The sequence below is a fragment of the Erigeron canadensis genome, chromosome 1, assembly GCF_010389155.1.
Source record: "Erigeron canadensis isolate Cc75 chromosome 1, C_canadensis_v1, whole genome shotgun sequence".
NCBI classification, from domain to species: Eukaryota; Viridiplantae; Streptophyta; class Magnoliopsida; order Asterales; family Asteraceae; genus Erigeron; species Erigeron canadensis.
The window spans coordinates 53,002,214-53,024,497 of NC_057761.1; the positions used below are offsets into that span (position 1 = coordinate 53,002,214).

The following is a 22,284-nucleotide window of genomic DNA, read 5'->3' on the forward strand; positions in this document are numbered from 1 at the left end:
AGTGGATCTAAATTTTCAAACAAAGGGTGCTTCTTTTTTTATTTAAGTACGTAACTTATTTTTTAAATATTGTATGTATATAGTTTATATATATATTTAAAATTTAGTAATGTATTTAATTTAAGATAAATATAGTAAAAAAATTATGAAGATGTCACGTAAGACAAAATCCTATGTGGCAATTTTTAAAGCTAGCATTAAGTTGAAAGAAGGCTTTAGAAGACCATGATTCTTACTGTTTTAATCCTAGGTATTTTACCCGCGTGATGCGCGAGCTGTTATAATTAGTGTCCAAAAATATTTAAAAATAAAAGTTCAGATTAATGATTGGTTCATGTTGTTTTGTTGTTTTTATTGTTATATCACCATATTATACATAACCATTTGATAGATATTTCTAAATTATACAAAATTCATAAGATAAATAAAAAAAAAGAAACATTAACGACAATCACTTGTATTCCGATTTTTTTTCTTTGTGGCTCCATCCTAGGATTGGTAAACAACTATCACTTGCAAATCACAAATAGTAATTCTTTATAATCTTGAGATTTCATGATATAACTTCCAAGATTGCATTTTTTTCCCCATACACGTACGATGCTTTTTTTTTTTTTAAAGTAACAGGATTTCCATTGTTAATTTTGTATTATATAGTTTTATTTATTTATTTAATATTTACTGTATTTAACTTTAAAGTAATAAGTTATTTTTGTATTTAATATTTAATTTGATTAAAGATATATAAATATTGTCAAAAAAATTATAGAGATGCCATGTAGGTAAAATCCTATGTGACAACTTTTTAGTATAGGTTTAGTTTTGAAGATGTCTTTAAAAAGGTTGAATTACTACTTTTTTTAATAATTATATAGATATTATTATCTTAAAAAATTTGGAAAACATGTTTTATTATCTGTTTATCGAATAAAAATGAAATAAAAAGGGAAAGAAAATGGCATACGTTAAAAATGATTGTTTATAGGACTGAGGATGGAGGGGGTACTTAAATGTTGCCTGCAAATGAATGATTAGTTTGCAGAACCGAAGTAACACAACTGACAATTAAATCATTTATCTTTGTCACCATATTTTTGCGTTGTACTTTCTCTTATTCTAAAAAAGGAAAAAATCCATCTTTTCTAATGCTAATATGCTATATTTTATATTTATATTCACAACAAAATCTTTGATTCATAATAATCAAATCTTTGAAATATTTTCTAGTAAGATTGTTTGAACAACTTTTGAGGCACACAATAATATCAGTATTGTAGACATTCTATAGCTTAGCGGATAAAGAAACAGATTGTCAATAAAAAAAAATATTTAAAACATGGTTATGTACTTGTATATTGATACAAACGAATATAGAAAGTATTTCATGAGTGGTTTTGACTTTGGTACACAGTACTCATGTTATTTAAACACGAACTTGAATACTTGATGACCTTTTAAACTAGGGTGTAACCAAGCTAGTTCGGGCTAACAAAGTACCATGTTCGAGCTCAACTATAGATATATAAATCTTAAACTTTGTTGTAGCTCGAACATAGATCAATACTTTATTTTCCAATCCTGCTTGATTAAAATTTTGATGTGGTATGAGTGTATGACTTAATTTGCGATATTCAGATGGTTATTGGCGGTAGATGTCAGGGTCAGTATAAAAAAATGATGCCTAGTTATAAAATTTGTTATTTTTACGATATTCGGATGGTTTTTAACGGTGGATGTCAAGGTCGATACTAAAAAGTCGGAACGATCGCAGTGTAACATTTTTTCCACTATAATATATGTCTAAATGGCTAAGCCGCAATGTTTTGTAAAAAATAAGTTATCAAAAAGGTTCTCTTTTAAAGAATCAAGTTATAATTAGCTTATAATATTTTATAGGATTTTGTTAAACGAAACCATTAGAATATACGATTAGTTAAAAACCATCAAATAATCACTTTATCATCAAATTCAAAAATGAACTTTTCATATGAAAGGTATAAACGCCGACCATAACATTTTCCTATTTTATATTAACTACAATTAGAACTCATTAAAAAAAAGTGTAATCAAATGTCACTGATATAAGTTTCATTCTATAATAATAAAATCATTTCCTATACATATGCAACTATATGCAACCTTTATTTTCAAATAATGATACAGACTTGCAAAACAAGATAAAATGTCAACACTTTGGCAGAGTAAAGCCAAAACTTGTTACAAATACAAGTAATACTAAACTATATTACACTCATTTGGATCTCCCTCTTCCAAGGAGCCGCCGTCACCATCAGGGAATCCCAAGACATACGCATCAGTTTCATCTTCCTCTTCATTTGTAATATCATCTCTATTATGTCTTCTTTCAATATAAGCCATTGCCTGCCTCCTGTGAAGTCGCAAAATATGCATTATTACATCAGGGGTGAGTGTAACGCGTGAACGATCTTCTCTGCCTCGCCTGTTTGACTCCATGATCTGTTCAATGCACGAATAGGAAACATTATGAAATTGGTGCCAAAAGAATACGGGGAAGAGTGTAGCTGGTAACGGAAACTGCAAAGTCATAGTCAGCAGTCACTCGAATCATGCATATATGGTTGTAACGTATACAGAAGCATATGCCACCCTCTTTTAATGCTTGATAAACACAAAAAAACAACTTTGGATATATAAAACTTCGTGTTAAACCTAATTTAGAAAAGATGATGTATATTGCAACAGTATTTGCAATAACTAGAGAATAGTAAACCTGACATATTTTCTTATAAATGGGTCAACTTAGTGTTTTGAATTATGTCAATAAAGAAAGTTAGCTAAAAGGAGGTACTGGTCAAATGGGTTGAGCGTCACCCAAAGCTGATTTTTATTCAAGATTTAGATCATTATTGTAACAACTTCGGTTTTGTAATTATAATTGAAGCCTATATATATTGGACAGAAAGATGTTTAACGGGCAGCTCAACCTGTTTTGAATGTTACATAAAACATGACCCATATGTACCCATTGACCCGTATATGCCCCATCCATCTTGCCAGCTTTACTGCCACAGTACTCTACAACAAGCAGGTTCGATGTAGTAGCAACCCCATCTCAAAGCTCCTCTTTGGTGCTTGCTAAACAAACTTCGTGCAATGAGGGTTGATTGTGTGTTTTCCCCTCATTACAGAATTAAGACCTAACCTCTGTTTTTAAACTAGTTCTTATCTATGAGAAGTCCTAAAAAGACTAAAAAATGGAAGAATCAAACCCAAGGACTACAAGCGTAAAATTTTTGCACGGGCGTACGTAGAGACCCTTTGCATATTCTAGGAGAAAATTTCAACCCATTTATATATAAACGGGTCATTGGAGTATATACAATACCTCTTAAACAGATCAAATGATTAACCTAAGACATTGAACTAAACACTACTAAGAGAGGTTAAGATTATTATTCTAAATTAAGTAGGAAAGTGTTTGTTGGCAGAGGTCTAACTGTATTGTAAATTAGCCATTTTGACCTTACCCATATTGCAGCCCTAGACAGCGTATGGTCTAGTTTGCGAAAGTTCAAGATAAATAAAGTTTTAAAAAAGTTGCAAATTCATACCTCTTCTAAATCACGAGGCAGGGGGGAAATGTCATCAGACAAAGGCGCCCAAAGCTTTATATCCTTCTCCAAACCGGAGGAAGCAAAAACAGGGATATTAGGATGAGGCACCACTTGATTTACTATGCGCCTATCTCCTTCCATTACACGAACAAGTCTGCCTCCTTTTTTACTCCAAATAAAAATATGCCCACAATCTGATCCACTCATCACATACTCACTATTAGGCCCAAAAAAACTAACCCCTTTAACTGTCAGAGAATTCCTATGCCCAGAATAGGCTTGTGGTTCTTCCAAATTATCTAAATCTTCTTTTGAAACCGCCATGGGGGTGGGTCCTAACCCCATATTCTTTTGAAACATATAAATAAGTTCATCATTATACGAAACAAGAAGTTCACTGGTGCCCGAGTATGCCATCCCAGTGATGTGAACATCATGAGTCTCAATTAAGTGTTTTGGACAAAATGTGTTTACGGGACGGTCCCTATTGCTTAATGTTTGGTCCTTCTGAAAGTTTCTAATATCGTATACACGTGCATATTTATCAGAACCTCCTATACAAAGATAATTAGGGTTCCTCGGGTCAATTACAATTGAATTCAATCTTAAACTGTCCGAGGAAGACTGCTGATCGGTTTCTGCAAATGAGGAGCAACAGAAAAGCCTTGTGGGAGAATTACGTCGTAAATCAAACTGCAATAGACATAAGCTGTTTAATAATTAAACTTACAGCAGCTGAAAGCTTTGCACTCTAAAAGATCGAAGTCCTACTTAGACTTATAATGGTCAAAAAGACATAATACTTACATGTTGAACTAGTCCATCTTCACCACAGCTGTAAAATATGCGGGGACTTCCAGGCTCGACTGCAAGCTTGTGAACACGGCCATGGTGTTTCCCCAATCTTTTCGTGTGCACGTGACCATTCTCTGCTACTTGACCAAGTCTAACCTGAAAACAACCTTATGCTTGTTAAAAAGGGATTGACAAGTCACATACACTAATCAAGACCTGTGCTTATGAAGGCAGCTTCTGCAAAATGGCAATATTTGTAAAAACCTCATTTTTTTATGAAATGCATGTACTCGTAGAAACTTTCATATGCCAATGGTAGAAAATGTATGGTTAAATAAGTTGAGAATCGGTAAAATAAGAAAGAAAAAATAACATATAAGAGAATGCGTCAAAAATTCACCCCAAGTGTGAATGCATAAAGCCTGCCACCAGTTTATAGTTTATACAAAACATTAACATATCATTGGAGTAATGTAGAATATTTTGACGAAACTGTTACTACATTAATATACATATAACGTAATATCATACTGACATGCATTGTGCGAAATTTCTTTACGAACCTTTCATATTACTTCCCTGATTCTCTCAACAGTCTATAAATCTAACCACCACCATATGCACATTTCATATCACCTATATCTTTTCATAAGTCACCTAACCAAGAAACTAACTTTCTAGTTAACAATCTTCATCACATTAACAGAGAACCAAAAAAATTTGACTTGCTATGCCTAATAAAAAAACCGAATCCCAATGGGAAGTTGGAAACTCACTTGGCCATCAGCAGCAGAAGTTACTATTGTTTGGTCGTCTGTAAATGGCATAATTTTTGCCTGAAAAACATTCTGTACATGACCAGAAGCATAAGAAAGAATCAAAGAAGTAGTAGCCACATTCCAAAACATAACCGTTCTGTCATCGGAACCTGACACCAAGTGATCGCCATTATTATTGAACTCGATCGTGTTTACACATCCATCATGCCCAACTAATTTACCACTAAGACCAATCCTCTTTACAACACCCTACAAACAACAACAATAATAAGAAATCTATTTCCACTGAGATATTGAATCACAACCTACTTTTTCAATTGTCACAATTGAGGAAGGTACAAAATTTTGGGTCCAGGGTCGACCAAAAGTTGGCTCCGATGACACTAGTAAGCAGCCTTTTAGCCAAATGACCCAAATCAAAGCTTATTTTTCAACACGATACTGACTTTGCGTCCAGTAATAGTTGATTTCGATGACATTTATAGGTATCTCTTGAACCAGATAACCGAAACTAAAGCTTATGTCAAAATACGAAGTTAACACATTCATATCTTGTCAAAAAAGTATACGAGATATACGAAAACTTTTTGTAAGCGGTGTTGTTTAAAGCATCTCATCTAATTCATTTCGACTCTAAATTTATCATAACCCCATAACAGACTAACACAATAATGTGCCACGTCACCAAAATACGAGCACATCCCCACATTGTAACTACTAAATTACGACATAACTACCATCATCTTGCCCAAAAAATTAGTATATTCTTCCCGGTTGGAAAAACCCCTTATCAATTATCATAAATACAAGTTTTAAGCAGCAAGGTTGGATCAAGTGGTTAACACCTTTGCCTCTGGAGACAGAGGTCATGGGTTCTATCCTCATCCCTTGCAAGGCCGGAGGTCCTTTTCTATCTTTAGATAGAACCTGGAAGCAGCCTCTCTACACCGTCATGGTAGGGGTAAGACTGTCTACATCTTAACCTCCCCCATACACCGTCGAGGTATTGGGACCCAAAACCCGTGGAAGACGGCATTGGGTGTTACTTACTTACTTACATTTTATATATATATATATATGGGAGTGTTTGTCTTAGCTTATGTTGGCTGTAACTTAATTTATATTTATCATTGTCATGACATGTAAATGCAATATAAGCTTACAAGTCCAAAAATAAGCCTAAAAATTGAGGCTTATCAAACATAACAAGCAAATAAGAAGCCAAACAGCCCCATTGTATAATAATAATAATAATAATAATGATATATAAGAACCTGGGAAGCAGAGATACGGCGAGAGAATTTGTAGGGAGGATTGAATCCGATCTGTCTATTGAAAAAAAGTTCACAAACCTTATTATTATTATTATTATTATTATTATTATTATTATTATTATTATTATTATTATTATGATGATGATGATGATGATTGTTGTAAGTACTACCAATATCTATATCCATAATTATATAAATATATTTTGATTAGTTTCAGTTACAGAGTAATTTAGGGCTGTACATAGTAATTAGATAGAAAATTCATCGTCTGATAGAATTTATATTCAGGGAATTGATGATGATGATGATGATGATGAATAGCAACAGATGGATATAAATAATAAAATGATACGTATATAGTTATATTTTTTGTATTGGGGGCTTGGGGCTGCTTCAGAAGTGATCAACCTCTACATTTCTAGGAAATCAAAGATGTTTCTACAACTAACAAACGGTAAAGTTTACACTTCACACTCGTACACATACAAACACACACACACATACACATTTTACTTGTACCTCCCTTGACAAATGTACTACGAGTATATTATTCACGACATCGTTAAATATGTGCTAGGTACAGAATATTTGAGTAATGCATTAAATATTTTTTTCGTTTAATGATATATTTTTTTTTCGAACATTCAGTCGGTATATGATATCGAGAAAATTTTACTGTATAATGGTGAAGCCTTGCACGTATTCTAGACAACGAGATGTTGATCATGAGCCGTTACAAGTATTCAGAGGAAAAAACCCCAAGGTTTTGCCATCCATAAGGATCAAACTGACCATGAGCCGTTTAATGATATTAATATTTTATTTTTGATCACACCATAGGCAGTGGCGGCTTAAGGTTTTTGGAGGCCTCAAACGAGATCAATTTTGGGGGCCTAGTTCATTACCATATAAACTAAAGTAAAAAAAAAAAAGTAGCTCGTCTTTTGTTATTGAACTACAAGTAATAAAAAAAAAATATGCAGATATTGATGCAAAAATAAAAAAGGCATTACTGCAATACAAATTATATAACGATACTCAATCCAAAATTCAAACACTAAGTCCAATATACAAGATTCCGAGGCCTTAGAAATTTGGAGGCTTAAAGCGATCGCCTAGTCTCATAGTACTGTTGAGCCACCTCTGACCATAGGTGATAATGAATTTATGATGATTTTTGGCATAACTTTTTGTAGAAAATATTTCATATGTTAAACTTTTTTTATTTAATTAAATGATTGTAAATTTTAAAAAATTCTCTTAAGTTGAAAACTAAAAATAAATATAAATTACGTATTCAGGGTTAAAAAATGTAAATTATTGATGGAAAACAAAAAAGTGTAAATTAATGAGACTTTTTCTACAAATTAATATAAATATTAATATAATAATATATTTGGATAATGATTATTGAGATTTTTAATTTATAGTTTTTCTAAATGATGACATCATCAAAAGTCAATTTGATGAAATCGAACGATGTGATTGGTTAATTAGTCATTAGTTCAACTGTCTTATAGTATATATATTATAATATTATATTATATATATATATATATTAAGATTAAGATTTTCCATATAAGATTTTCTAAGAGGTGATTTTCGAAGTTTACAAGTTACCAACTGTAGTGTTATGTTAGGGAATCCCCGAATACCGACTCGGGACGTCAAAATTGCAAGGCTACTAAAGTAGATGAGACTTTATTCACAGAGGCAATGAAGAAGAGGAATCAGTATGTTCTTGAGTTTTATGATGCTCAAGAGTCAAGACGAATTGATAAAAAAAGAAGTTTTCAATAAAATTTAAACAATAAGCCAACAACAATCACCCACTTCATTCAGTCCAGCTTTGAGAGGTATCATTAGAGTATTTCATAGACATTGGTATCCTAGTCGACGACTTTCTGTTTTGAACTTTTGGTGCTATAACCTTTCAGCTTAACTATAACTCCAGACAATATTCATTAAAAACCCAAAAATAAAATCATATACATATCGAGGAGGTAGTGTGTTACGTATGTTATATAAAATGCAAATGAAAATTCCACACTACATGAAACCATACGAGGCTGAATGCAATATTTGAGAATTGAACTTCATTTGATATTGTGTATACTATTTTTTTCCTATTTGTTGTTTATTACTCAAAAACAGAACCCAGGACCGGAATAGAAAAGATTATAGAAAGCAAAATCTACTCAATAACTAACTCTTTGGAGCAATACACATAAAGGAATTCCCTCTTTACAACGGCTAGTTTTACCCTGCAAAAAATATAGAAGATCCGTTGTGTGCAAGCAGGGCCTTGGTATCATCAAATTCAGACAAGTCCGGGCCGGGTTTCTACAACGCTATGTTAATTCATGCTGCACATGGACAAAATGAAGATCCGTTCGTAATTCTACCTACCCAAAATTCTGTATTTTAATGTTACCCTTTTTTATACTCCAGCTGTGGTGGGTGAAAGAAAAAACTTTTTTCGATGCCCTTCCCCAGAAAGGTGAGTACAGGGGAATAAACTATCTTTTACTAATCTTCATCATCAGTTATGGCTGCAAAGGAGAAAGGTTTGAATTTATAACCATCGCCTCCATAAAACTTGTTTTGAAATTCCACCCAATGTAGCCGTAAAGCGTGAAGGAAAGCACTTAGTGTCTCCATCATAAGTAGTATAAATGCAGTTGCAAAGGCGAACACCGCTAATCCCACCATCCGTATAAAGATGTTTTCATACCTGAAAATTCATTGGATGGATGTTTTTAAATACGCGTTTACATTTATATAAATGCAAAAAGGAAATTACTTATTTTAGCAAGGCAAATATCAACACCATACACAATATCTTCACACCTTTGTCCACTATGCCACCAGGCTATAAGCCCTTTGATAAACACAAAAGAAATACCAGAGACTTGATGGCCCAACTTGTAGCAACAAGTCATTTGAACTCGCTCTTGTGCCTTATGGCCAACAAATATAATTTTAATTAACGGTTATAAAAAAAATTAAAGGGAGCAATTTTGTTTCCATGTCAGAGGCTCAACTTTTTAAACTTGGGTCAAAAAGAGGATAAAGTCATAAAGGGACAACCAGGTCAAAATTTTCAAAAATATTCTCAAATGATTATAAGCTCCAACTCATTATTATAAAATAACTTGTATTATTATCTTCACAATGTAGTTTGGTAAAGTAGATTTATTACTCGTATATAAAGTTCTAACTTCTAAAAACAAAAGATAGTAGAAGGTTAACAGACTGCGCATCTTGACCCATTGCCACGTCCAAAAAAACGCAAAAAAATGTGCAAAACAGATATGGTTCACAGAGTTCCAGAAAAGAAAAAGAAAGAGGAAGCTTACCCCCAAGCAAGGAGGAGCACTTTCTCGTAGAATACAGTGGACAACTCTGAGTGAGCTAAACTGTGATGGACCGTAAAGTGTCAGCTTAAATACAATAAAAGATTAGTTTCAGATATTTTTAAGTCAGATAAGTTAATGTTATACCTCAAAGCCCATAATCGAAGATATGAAGCAGTATTGGAAACTGAACCAAGTACAAACTCAATAGAATGTATCATTTGATGCACAAAGACCTCGCTAAAATTAAATTCCTCTTCGTGGTGTCTTGCGGAACCAGGCTCAGAATCGGTATCTATCTCAGAGTTTCTAAGAATCCCATATGAACGACCTTGAAATCTCTGAAAAGTATTAAGAGATAAAACTAATAACAACTTGAGGCTACACTAGAACAACACTAAAATCTAAAAATAGATGACATTTAGCCATCACGCAAAAACATGAAGGCATGACCATCACAAAAAGTAAAACAAAACTCGTAAAGTGTATAATAGCAAATGAATAGTACCTCGGAGTGAAGTTTTCTCAAAATAAAAGGTTTGGGGAAAAGCATCCATGGAACAGCAACGAGAGCTGAAAATAACAACAAAATCTGCAAAATATTTTCTTAAGGAATCAGCAGGTCTGATTATTACATTTAAACTTAGAGGTGACAAATCAGGACTTTTAATTATGAATGGGTCAATTGGGTCATGTATCATCTTAATCGCGTCATAAAGTTTATAAATTGGCTAAAAGGGAGACGAGTTAAAACGGATAGAAAGTAGCCCAAAGTTCCACTTTAAACAACCTACAAAATCATTTCACTTGAATATTAATTACCGTGACATGGTTTTTGTTTTCGTAACTAATACATATATTTGTGTGTGTGTGTGTGTGTTTGTTTGTTTGTTTGTTTGTTACGACAAAGTGTTTACGGGTCAACTCATCCCAATTTGAGCCATTTCAATCTAAGTCCACCAACCTGTCTGGCCACATCTAGTTAGATTCTACAGGATGGTAGAGTTAAGAAGTACCTGAAGGGCCCTTTGTCCCCAAAACAGCTCATTCTCACCAAGATCGTCGAAAGGACTCAGGAACATATAAATCATTACATGATAAAGGTCCGCTTGAGAACCAGTACACCACTTTATGATAATAAGAAGCGAAAGATACCCAAATAGGCTGTTTAAAAATATCATCTGTGGCACAAACTGATACCTGGTAAAGTTTCACCATTTGATTTATGTCAGATGTCTATACATATCAAGCAATACTAGCATACTATCCGCACAATGCAGCGAGACTAAATATTCTTTAAATGCAGTCGATGATTTTGATGGTGGTTCGTCGCAGCCTCAAAAAGGAGTTTAATATAGTATAGAATATAACATGATACATGTATTTTTTTAGAAAATAAACAAGCTTCGGATAAATTATAAAAAAAATAGTAATATATGAAATCGTTAAAAATATGTTAAGTATTGAATAAATAATATTTGTATTTTACTAGATGGGTACCCGTGCATTGCAGCGGAAAAAATAGACAACGTTCGAGGTGATGTGACAATGTTAATTTCAAATCAAATACTTAATCGGAACTTTTATTTGTATGATACTTTTTGACAATAACAAACAAAAAAAATATTTGATGAACAAAGAGAATTTTAATAAAGTATGAAACTTTTGTAAGAGTATTTCAGTCACAGTGTATAGAATGGAAAGAGGGATGTATTAAGATGAAGGGTAAATTAGACATATCAGGATCTTAAAAATTTTTAAAAAAAAAAGGGGGGGGGGGGGGGGTTCAGTTTCTTTTATATAGGATAGATATAGATATAGATAGCTTAGATATTAGGCGAGGGAGAAAGTAGGGACATCTACAATATTAATATTTTATTGGATGGTGTAGATTGATCAACCATGAATTGATAAGGGTGGGGGTCAATATGCTTTATTTAGGAGTATAGATATAGATACCCTTGAACATCATGTCATACCTGATATCCAAAGAATTTTTAAAGAAAATCGAATTGAAGTAGCTCAACATAATTCCAAGATTCATCTGGGCAACACCGAATAAAATAGACATTTTCATTTTGAGAGAGTTCAAAAAAGGTAGCTCTGAACGACTCCCACGCCAACTTGGATCTACACCAAATGGGTACGCATCACGATATTTGATCAAACCAACTGTATATGCATCCCTGTCAATGAACATGGAAAATGTTTGTTCAATGCCAACTAGGAGGAAGTTTTCTTTAGCAAAAGATTTATATTAATGAAGAACATGTATTGTTCAGGCATGACATTTTAAACATGCAAGGAAAAATGTAAGATATATATGTATACCTGCATGAATCATCACGACATCTATAAGCAGAGGCACCAAAAATGTGATAAGGTACAGAAAAGAACTCATTGTATATTAGACCACAATAGATTGAAAAAAGTGACATCAACAGAAGTACGTAACGGCCACCAAATAACATCTCCATGAAGCTCCCAAGTTTCTGCCAGAAACAATGAATAGAAAAATCATATATTTGAGATTGTAAATGACTTAATGATCAAGAATATTGAGATACCAAGCAAGAACTATTTAGAGAGCATTAAAACTTTCATAAGTTAAAAGGAAAACAACAAATATACCCATCATCATGTAAATTATTTAAAAAGAGACAAGACTACATTTGAGAGCGGCACTTGAAATTGACATTTGGATATACATAATTTTACATCAACACTTAGGATGTCCATCTATGACATTTAAACGTAAAAATATAAAGTACCTTTCTACCTTTCAAAATCATTATAGATCATAGATGTACTCAATTTTACATTGAAATTGACATTTGCATTTGGAGCTCTTACAAAGAGTGAAAACTATTCATAAAAAATGTCAGATTCAAAACAGCAGACATGGCATTCAAATGTCAGAAGGGAATTTACGGGGGGAAAAAAACAGCATTCTACAAGAACAAACCTGAGAACCAAGCTTCCCTTCACGAGCTATGAGAATCAACGCACCCAACAACAAACATATTCCATGTCCCCAATCCCCAAACATGACGGCAAAAAGAAATGGAAAAGTAATTACAGTATAAACTGCTGGATTGGCTTCCTGGTATTTAGCAACGCTGCAGCGAACAGGACTCAGATATCATTAATACTCGCACACAAAAAGAAATACATATACACCCATTGACCCATATCTAAAAAGTTTCAGTTCAAACAAAGCATGGTTGCTATATCAAAGTTGTAACAGTAAACTATTTACTATGATGCATGATTACATCAGCTGATCAGCAGGAGCCTTTTACTGTTTTACAAGAATTTTCTTAAACAACTATTTTAAGTAAATATTCAACATAATATATTATTCGACACTGAAAGATGAGAAGTGTCAAAATTGTGTTAAAGCGATATCAATGTGAAATATAGCTTACCCATAAGCGTCAACGATTTCTTGATATGCATATGTGAAAGCGTTGGTTCTAAAATATGTTGGAGGTGACTCCACAGCATCCATGACATGAAATATAATGCCGACTTGTGAATTGCTATCAAATGTTGCACGTTGCAATGCCTCTTGAATCTAATATAAATATAACATAGTACAAGAAATAAAAATTATATATCTGTTTGATTAAAGAAAGAGAAAAAAAACCATACATAAAGAACAATGCATACAAAATACCTGGGGTTTAGCAAATATAGGGCACCATCCCTCTCCAACTAGACACTTCTTTGTAACATCAAAGTTTAACATATTCAATGTATCAAACACAGCTTTCTCTCTTTTAACCTACAAAATCATCATATTATATACAGTTGCAAAGAATATTAAAGTTCAATACTCTGAATATGACATTGTGAAAAATCAGAACTTTGTTTCTCGTTACAAGAAGAAACACATTTAAGCACACCTTACCATATTCATCCATATTGTTAAGTGAAACCCAATAGAATGAAGAGCAGCATTTCTGTGACGTATTCCGACATCTAAAGTGGTTTCTAATTCCGAAAGGCGTGACAGAACCTGAAAAGGGATAGGTGCAGAAAATGGTTTTGAACATTAGCAGAAAAATTCTATATTTGGTCTGATTCTAATGCGGCAAAGTTCATATATATATCTAATAATCTCCATATTATTTTGCACAAAATCAATAGCAGTTTCACTTGTACAAGGATAATAGCATTCTTCCAAAGGCGCACAACAGCTGAAGTACTTCCCTCAAAAACCGAGGTCCAGTTAAGTGGTTTATTTAAGTGAACAGATGCAGATAAGAAAGAGAAATGGTTCTTCAATTCCAGGATTACACAATGTATATTGTAGAATTAATAATTTAATAGCCTGTTGTCTTGTTCATAGTAGAGGTAGAAAATAGGGGCGGGGAAGTTGCTGATCAATAAGGGTCCAGTCCAAGATCTGTAAACTTATGAGCGTGGCCAAAACAGGTCAAACAAGTTTGACCAAGCAGCAAAAACTTTACTTGTTAAACTTTTATTTTATACTCTTAACTATATTAAACAGTTATAGTCTGAACTTTTTCAATGTACAGATTTAGGAGATTTAATACAGCATTATTCTTTAGATGACTTTCAAAATATATGACCCAATAGACTGTTTTCCTTTTTGATCAAAGCTTTTAGCTCAACCCTTTGACCCATCAGGACTAAACATTACCCTGGTCAACCCATTTATGATAAAGCATCGAGAGCAGATTTAGCAACCGATTGGCTACACAGGTCCACCACTGTAGACATATCCTGCCTTAAGAGATGGAAGCCAATCATTGGTGGAGGTTCGATTACGCAGCAATAGCAAAACAAAAAATATCCTAATAAAGTATTAAAGCAAAAGGTAGCACCAATCCTCCATTTGGAAACACACCTCTTGGGTTATTTGGCTCTGCTTTGTTAGGTCCTCTGGAACAGGATAGCAGTTGGCACCAAATGCTTCACATATTTTCAGTATTTTTGACTTTGCCTGCTCCCCAGAGAAGAACACTACAAATACAACTTTCTCAACCTGAGAAAAAGAATCCAAATTCATATTTGAGCTCTAAGGATGATCAACATGGATACACACCAAAGAAACAGAGATGTATGCTTAAAAAGAGGTTCCACAAACATTCCGCATAGAACCATAGATGATAGACCAAATGAAGACATTTTAGTAACACCCTATAAGTACAAATAACTAATAATATGGCACTTTGTGTATACACTTGGTGGAGTTTATGACCCAAAGAGAGAGGAGGAGAGTTGAACAAACCATTTCGGATGATAGGGGATCCATGATCAGGTCATCTGCGGGCGCCTGGTTGAAAAGCAAGTTCCCCCTTGTTGCACGGAACAGCATTCTCTCAAACAATAATATCTTTGATTTTGGAATAATGCCACTAATAAACCTAAGACCAGATAGATTTGATGATCCAGAATGTGTAGCCTGTGTGATTGACAAACGTTGAGTTTCTATTAGGGACTCCAAAATGCAAAAACAATTAGAATTGTTACCTGCTCAAGTAAGGAGGCAGAATCTGGATAATCACTGGGATACACGTTATCATCTAATTCTCTGCCTTCTGGAGTCTCGTAACTCTTGGTTGAGACAAGGAAGCCTCCTGCCTGAAGAAACCATCACGATATTCAGAAACCGATTTTAGGAGAAATTTAGAAGTTCTGAACATCAGATCTCTAATATAAAAACTAAAAAACAAAATAGAGACGATGATGATGAGTATCTAAACACGCTCAATTGCTAATTAGAATTATGGCCACAAGTACTTGGTACAACTTGGCATATAATTGGTGGCTTTATTAGTGAAAGACTCAACGGTGAAACCAGAGGACAACTGAAATTTACTAGTTTGTTGCAGAAGTACCTTTACTACGTACCTCATAACAAATGAGTTTCAGATGCAATAACACAAGCGGAGTGGGACAATGGGCAGATTGTGTAAGGGATCAAACAGGTTTGAATTATCAGGTCTTTTGGTAGTTGCGGGCCAGGATATTCACCACTTTTGTAGAATTACATGTGTTCCTTATGATTACATATAATATATATATTTTGAACAGCAATAATCTGAATCTTCAAATAATAATGATGAGGAAATGTATGCATAAAATTAAAGATTTTTGGAGACTTTCATGTTTCACCCTATTTGACCCATTAAACATGTTCCCTATTAACTAAACCTTTTGATCTGACCTGTTTGAGGTAAAAGCACAACCCAGGTGACAGATAAATAAGTAAATGAGTTAAATCAACACCTTAAAAGAAATGTTTAGGTAAACCAGAGCCAGTTAGATGCAAGTCTATCACAGAAACATAAATGATACACTATGTACCTTCTGCAACACCAGCTTGAACTCTAGCAATTCATTGTATGTCTGTTGTAGTTTCTCACTATTAGCATTCATCTCAATAAGTTCGTGTTCATGCTCAGCAAGTTGTATCTGTGATAACAAAATTATATACGAATTAATTCTTAAGCAAGTTGACATCCTCAAAAAGAAGTTAATATGTTTTCATTATAAGTGGACAACAATAAGTAGTTCTGAACCAAGTTAACCTCCTTGGTTCTATAATATTTATTTCTATATTTAGAACTTGGAAAGAACAGACCTCCAATGCCTCCAAGTCAACATCTGGTTGCATCGTAGGAAGAGCGGGAGACAGTAAACCAGCTTTATGTATCTGATCTTTGAAAAATCGGAGCTTTCTTGACATTTCAGCACACCTTTTTACCTAATAATCGTTGTACGACATGCAAGCAAACATAATCTGACAAATCAATCCACCTCCTTTTACATTATAATATACGCATATACATTTAGGTTCCTACTTAGCAGAAAATGGGCCTAATTTTGAGGGATGTCTTCATCAAACCAAACAAGAGCCACACATGATTATAACTTATTTGGAAGCTAAAGCATTCAACTTATGAATTGAAACCAATATGGCAAGACATAACTGGTCTAGTTAAACCTTTGAAAAACAGAAACTGGAAAAAGCAATAAAATAATAACTCTGCAAACAACACCAAGTCACCAACACCAGTACTAAAATACATGGTTATTCATAGCCTCGGTGCATCCAAGCCTACAAACATTTATAGAACACTGCCACTGTCATATTGCTTCATATTTATCTACTTAACTAATATAAAAGACACATTCTTAGCATATACGAAGAATTCATAGCTGCCACATTACTAGCATATACGACAGTGTTAGCATAAACTACATTACTAACATGGGAAAAGAATCCCGGAGTGTATGTAACTTGTCATCTTTTACTATTGTATGTATGCATCAAAATTTTTGAACGTTTTATGAAAGTATGTCGCTAAATTGAATAAATTGTGTAATCGGTGACCTGCTTGATGGTTAGCCGGTAACAATTCTTTTTATCTTTAATTAAAATACTGACGTGGCTTGATGACATGGATTAATCATGACACGTAAGATACATACAATACACATTTATACATAGTTGAATACATTTGCAAGACCTCCGGTGAATTTTTTACTCCGTACTTCTTCTCCGACTTACTTCCGGTACTGTTTCCGATAACCTCATTTTTTTCCGGCGAAATAACATAACACTAATATCAACCAATAAACATTTTCAGATCCATTTTTGTCTCCTATATTTCCATCTCATACATAATAAACTCACACACACAAAAAAAAACACATTCATCAAAATCAAAACAAAAAAGTATACCAAAAATCATTTATCTTATTTTCCCGATCTCTTTCAAAAACCATTTACAATTCCAAAATTCAAACTGAAATAAACGGAATGACAATACAATAATCCAATGAGGGTTGGGCTTATGCGCATATCCAGGAGACAAAACCAATACAAAAGTTCAAATAAAGATGAATTTATTAGTGTGTTTGGATATGGTCGCCAACAAAACAAAAAACAACTATAAAATTGGGTGTTGGATATATCTTCTTCTCAGCCAAAAAACAACAAAAACATATAAATATTGAAAATGGATCTATCAGTCTGTGTTTTCTTTCATAGCGGCCATCAGAAAACCCGATTGATACTGAAACGAAGTGGTGGTGAAGTGGCGATAGCGTGTGGTGGGGTTTGCTGGTGGAGAACATGATGTAATGGAAAACCGATCTATATATCTACATATATAAATCCCAAAAAAACCCACTTGGAGATGATGACAGAGGATATGGTGGTGGTGGTGGATTGGAAAAGGAGGTAGCAAATTGAACATTCAAGTTTCAGATCTGGGTGGAGATTTTTTACATTTGTTTTTAATGAAGTATTATTAATTAATTTATGACGTGGCTCCAGCGCGGCGGCCTACATGGCATGTGACCGGCAAAAATTTTACCCAGCCGGTAATTTACACTATCCGAACATTTTTAGCAGGTTATTTCCATAAAACGTTCAAAATTTTTGATGCATACATACAATAGAAAAAGTTGACAAGTTACATACACTCTGGGATTCCTTTCCCTACTAACATATCTCATATCATATTATTTCAATTTCATATAGATTGCCAACATATACGAGCAATTATGCTGTCACTACATTATTCACCTATATCACGAACATATACAGATACAATGTTAGCCGATGCTTGTTCCCTAGATACCATAATGGCTTATCAGCAGTGGCGATCTAGAAATATAAAAGAGTGTATGCAAAATTAAACGATAAAAAAATTTTTTGTCCGCGTCGGGTTTTTGGGTCTCCTTTGCTATTTTGGACCAACCTTTGATACAAGCTAGAAAATCACATCATTTTTCTGTATTCAAGGTGGTAAAAGTCGTTCAGTAGTCAACCACTTTCAAGCGATTAATTAGTTATGACGACAATTAGTCGTTTCTCAATAAAGCCCTTAAATGGTAAAGAAAGTTATATTTAAAATATGGAAATATTAACAATATCTTAAACAAAATTTAAAAAAATAACCATGTAAACTAAAAAATTATTATTTATATAATATCTACAACAACAATATATCTATACTTATTTATATAGAAGTGTTATTATTATTTTTTTCAAAGTCAGCAACAACACATATTAATTGTTGCTGTAAAAACACTATAATCATAATGTTAATAAAATATATTGGACCATAAATATTACTAGTATGCTATTAGAAAATAGAACGATGGAAGAATAGTAAATTTCGGTGAAATAAATCCTTCCAAAAGCCATATATGGGCTAATCAGTTAACATATTAATTTTATAACAACACCTAGCCCAATAAAGCCCAAAAGGATGTTTACCCTAAAATATAAAACATATACACGCATACTATCTTCTTTCATTCATTCTCTGAACTATTACAGCCGCGTATATCAATTCAATGGCGGTTCTGTATCTACATGTACATTAACAAGACAAGGAAATCAGGGATGATATTGCAGGGTGTTCACCATTTAATTGACGGGTATGAACTCTTAGTAAACTTTCTCATCAAGACCCAAAAAAACTAGAAATTTACATTGAAGATATGAGGTCCAGGGTATGCAAGTGCATACCCGCTCATGTACATGGATCCGCCCCTTCTTATCAGAGAAATGAAGCTCTAGTTGACATGTAACATATGATCCTAATACACTATCACTATAATTAACAAGTAACTACCAAAAGCATAACTCTGCATATAGAAAATAAAATTTGAAGTGAGCTATGAATATGATATAATAATTACCTGGTTAACAAATGTTCTCTGAAATGGGCTTTTATCATCATTTAACTGCCAAAAAGAATAATAGCATTGCATATATTATAGAAGGAAGCTTTGTTACTAATAAAAAGACACTGATATATGGAATTGTACTTTGATCACAAGGACTTGACCACGAGACACACATTCAAAGGAGAAGATATCAATATAATGAATAAAGAACTAGAGATGAAGAGAGGAAAAATAAGACAGTAACATTGAATAAGCATAAAGACACTTTTGTCCCGCTAACAATTGTGTTAATGGGTGAGTGAAAAAGTTTAACATGTTACATGTCCCTTTGAAACCTGTCTTTTAGGGTCAATACGAGAATACATAAGTTCTTGTGTGGTGCATTAGACTGGGAGTCTGGAGACAAACAACACTTGAAACTTGATAGAGCATATCTAAGTTGGACAATACAACTTGATAGAGAATATCTAAGTTGGACGATAGTACCTTACTGGTTTTAACAGCTTTAACTTTATGAACTAACCGTATAACTCCATGTGTTAAGTGGTGTGGAATGTGGATGACTGAACATATATAGCTAGTATGGTTTTAAGTCCCTGCGTCAGATGCCAATTCTTGATGAACATAATAAAACTTAAGGGGCAGCAAGAGTATACATGTGGCTCGCTGAGAATGGAGATTGGAGAATAGAAAGATCTTGGTCGATACTAAAATGTCCATCACTTCTGCGACAGAGTAGAAAATGTGCCTTTGTAACTACTAATTACCATTGAGCCCGTCCAACTCTTGTTTTAGTTACGTTTCATCGTAATGTAAAGAACCTTGTTTCCTCATGATTACTATGAAAACCATCCAGCTATCTTATGTCGAGGCATGAAGATTAACCATCTTTTGACGAGGCATGATTCATTGGCAAAATAAAGCCAAAGCATGAACCATAACAACCTTAATTTCTATCCTGTGTGGAATCCGTCCATGTATATATTCACATAAATCAAATGAAAATTTTGCTCGGCCATTGCAAACAATCTCTACTTTTACTTTTACATCAACAACCTCACACAAATTCCTAATGCAGTGAAGAATCAACTACACACTATCAACCAACTCAATATACTTCTTCTTCTTCTTCGAAATATAAACCAACGCATTAATGGGGACTCCATTCTATGTAACTTGTTATTCATTTGGAGCTTTGAAGTAAGACTTAATACTAAGGCGATTTAATCTTGAGAGTATTAACTAATTTTATACACGCATAAACTATACAGACACATACACATTCATATATAGATATATATATAATATAATGATGATGTAGAATCAGAAAAGGTGAAAAGGAGGAGCAACATACGTCACGGAACTGAAGTAGACCTAATTCACCGAGGTAAGAAACGGCACGGTGGGCGGATTCAACCGGCATGATTAACTGAACAAACGTCATCTTCTCCGATCGCATCAGATCCATCTCCGGTAAGTTCTTCATTATTTCCATTTTCTATTATTATTATTATTTACTAGTAAATCAAATGTTAGATATGTTTATTTGATTAGGGCTAGATCTGAAGATCTGGCCTATACATGCTCTACGTGCAGTTTTCTGGATCTAAATAATGCGCATTTGATGCGGATGATGATATATATATGTATATAAAGTTATTGGGGACGGGAGGGATATATGTGATGTTTGTCAACTGCCTGTAGAAACTAGAATTGCTTTACTTCCTTTTCTTTAATCAAAAAAAAAAAAAGTTATGATTGTAGATCCCGCAAATAAATCGGTTTACTTTGCCACAAGGATAATCTTACACACTCTCCATTAACATATTCCCTTTTTCTTTTTTTTTTCTTTCTTTTTTTTTTTTTTTTTTTAAATGTAAGTAGTGTTTTATTTTTTTTACTGGTGTTTGAACGGATAGTATCAAAATATATATCTTATTTTTTTTTTCAACTTTAGTATAATAAAAAAAGAAATAAAAAGTGTATGACCAATATCACTACTTAATTAATATGAAAGCTAAAGATAAAACACATGAAAATGAATTTCATATAAATATTGATTTCAGTTTACCCCTTTTTTTTAACTTTAGTTAAGTAAAAAAGAGAAACAAAAAGTGTATAGTATACAATTTGAAAAATACATAACAATTCATCAACAAAGATCATCTCAAACGTTTTGATTTTCTTCGAGTTGTTCACAACACGGAGTCGTAGATGATGGTTAACATGTGTTGGCTCACAAGAATTTTTTTATTAAAGGTCGGCTATTTTTTATTAAATAAATATTAAAAAATTGAGAATTAATAAGGAGAAAGTATTAGGCTAAAAGTGAGCGATTAAGGATGCAAAATGTACCCCAACCTCCTCTTTTAGTTATATTATATATTATTGCAATTCTTTTGAAACTATGGATATGTTTGGCGTAATCTTTTTAAGAACTTTTGGGAAGCTTTAGCTTTTAATATGATTGTATCCTCTCATTCAAATTAAAAGTTAAAGCTTCTAAAAAACTTCTAAAAAAACTTGTGCCAAACATACCCTATGATTAGTGACTTTTTATATGTATCAAATAAAATTGTTTTCGGAAAATATGTTGAGTTTGCTTGTTAAGTCAAAATAGATTAGAGGTTATATTACTATCAAATACCAATGGTTTTTAATTTACCTAAACAAAATAACCACAATATCATATGTATTTGATATAATTTTAATATGGTAAAGATTTGATTTCAAAAAGGAGGATGGGAAAATATGATGTAAAAAAGAATATGTACTATAGTTTTCAAGTGATGTACACATGGAA

The 22,284-nt window shown here is 33.2% G+C and overlaps 2 protein-coding genes across 2 annotated transcripts; both read right to left on the reverse strand.

Annotated features, from left to right (window-relative positions):
- Positions 1–2,050: 2,050 nt before the first annotated feature.
- LOC122610391 (DDB1- and CUL4-associated factor 8) lies at positions 2,051–6,905 on the reverse strand. Its single transcript, XM_043783385.1, has 5 exons — positions 6,445–6,905; positions 5,168–5,419; positions 4,404–4,547; positions 3,594–4,289; positions 2,051–2,478 (listed from the first exon to the last, which is right to left on the reverse strand). The coding sequence occupies exons 1-5, from the start codon at positions 6,628–6,630 to the stop codon at positions 2,236–2,238; spliced, it is 1,521 nt and encodes a 506-aa protein (XP_043639320.1). The 5' UTR covers positions 6,631–6,905; the 3' UTR covers positions 2,051–2,235.
- A 1,620-nt stretch (positions 6,906–8,525) lies between these two features.
- On the reverse strand, positions 8,526–21,189 carry LOC122600703 (V-type proton ATPase subunit a1). Its single transcript, XM_043773460.1, has 18 exons — positions 20,836–21,189; positions 19,494–19,538; positions 16,417–16,539; positions 16,140–16,247; positions 15,303–15,413; positions 15,061–15,234; positions 14,677–14,814; positions 13,714–13,821; positions 13,480–13,587; positions 13,229–13,377; positions 12,766–12,919; positions 12,132–12,292; positions 11,780–11,986; positions 10,817–11,000; positions 10,309–10,392; positions 9,948–10,141; positions 9,804–9,863; positions 8,526–9,178 (listed from the first exon to the last, which is right to left on the reverse strand). The coding sequence occupies exons 1-18, from the start codon at positions 20,974–20,976 to the stop codon at positions 8,974–8,976; spliced, it is 2,454 nt and encodes an 817-aa protein (XP_043629395.1). The 5' UTR covers positions 20,977–21,189; the 3' UTR covers positions 8,526–8,973.
- Between the last annotated feature and the right edge of the window lie 1,095 nt (positions 21,190–22,284).

Bases quoted from the DNA above. Each gene is read 5' to 3' on its own strand.
- LOC122600703 (XM_043773460.1), bottom strand. From the start codon at position 20,976: ATGGAAATAATGAAGAACTTACCGGAGATGGATCTGATGCGATCGGAG. The intron at 13,588-13,713 runs GTAAGGTGTGCT...ATGATTTTGTAG, and splicing joins TAACAATATGGATGAATATG to GTTAAAAGAGAGAAAGCTGT. The intron at 11,987-12,131 runs GTATACATATAT...GTTCATTGACAG, and splicing joins TGTCGTGATGATTCATGCAG to GGATGCATATACAGTTGGTT.
- LOC122610391 (XM_043783385.1), bottom strand. From the start codon at position 6,630: ATGGATATAGATATTGGTAGTACTTACAACAATCATCATCATCATCAT. The intron at 5,420-6,444 runs GTTCTTATATAT...TGTTGTTTGTAG, and splicing joins GCCGTATCTCTGCTTCCCAG to GGTGTTGTAAAGAGGATTGG. The intron at 4,290-4,403 runs GTAAGTATTATG...TGTCTATTGCAG, and splicing joins AAGATGGACTAGTTCAACAT to TTTGATTTACGACGTAATTC.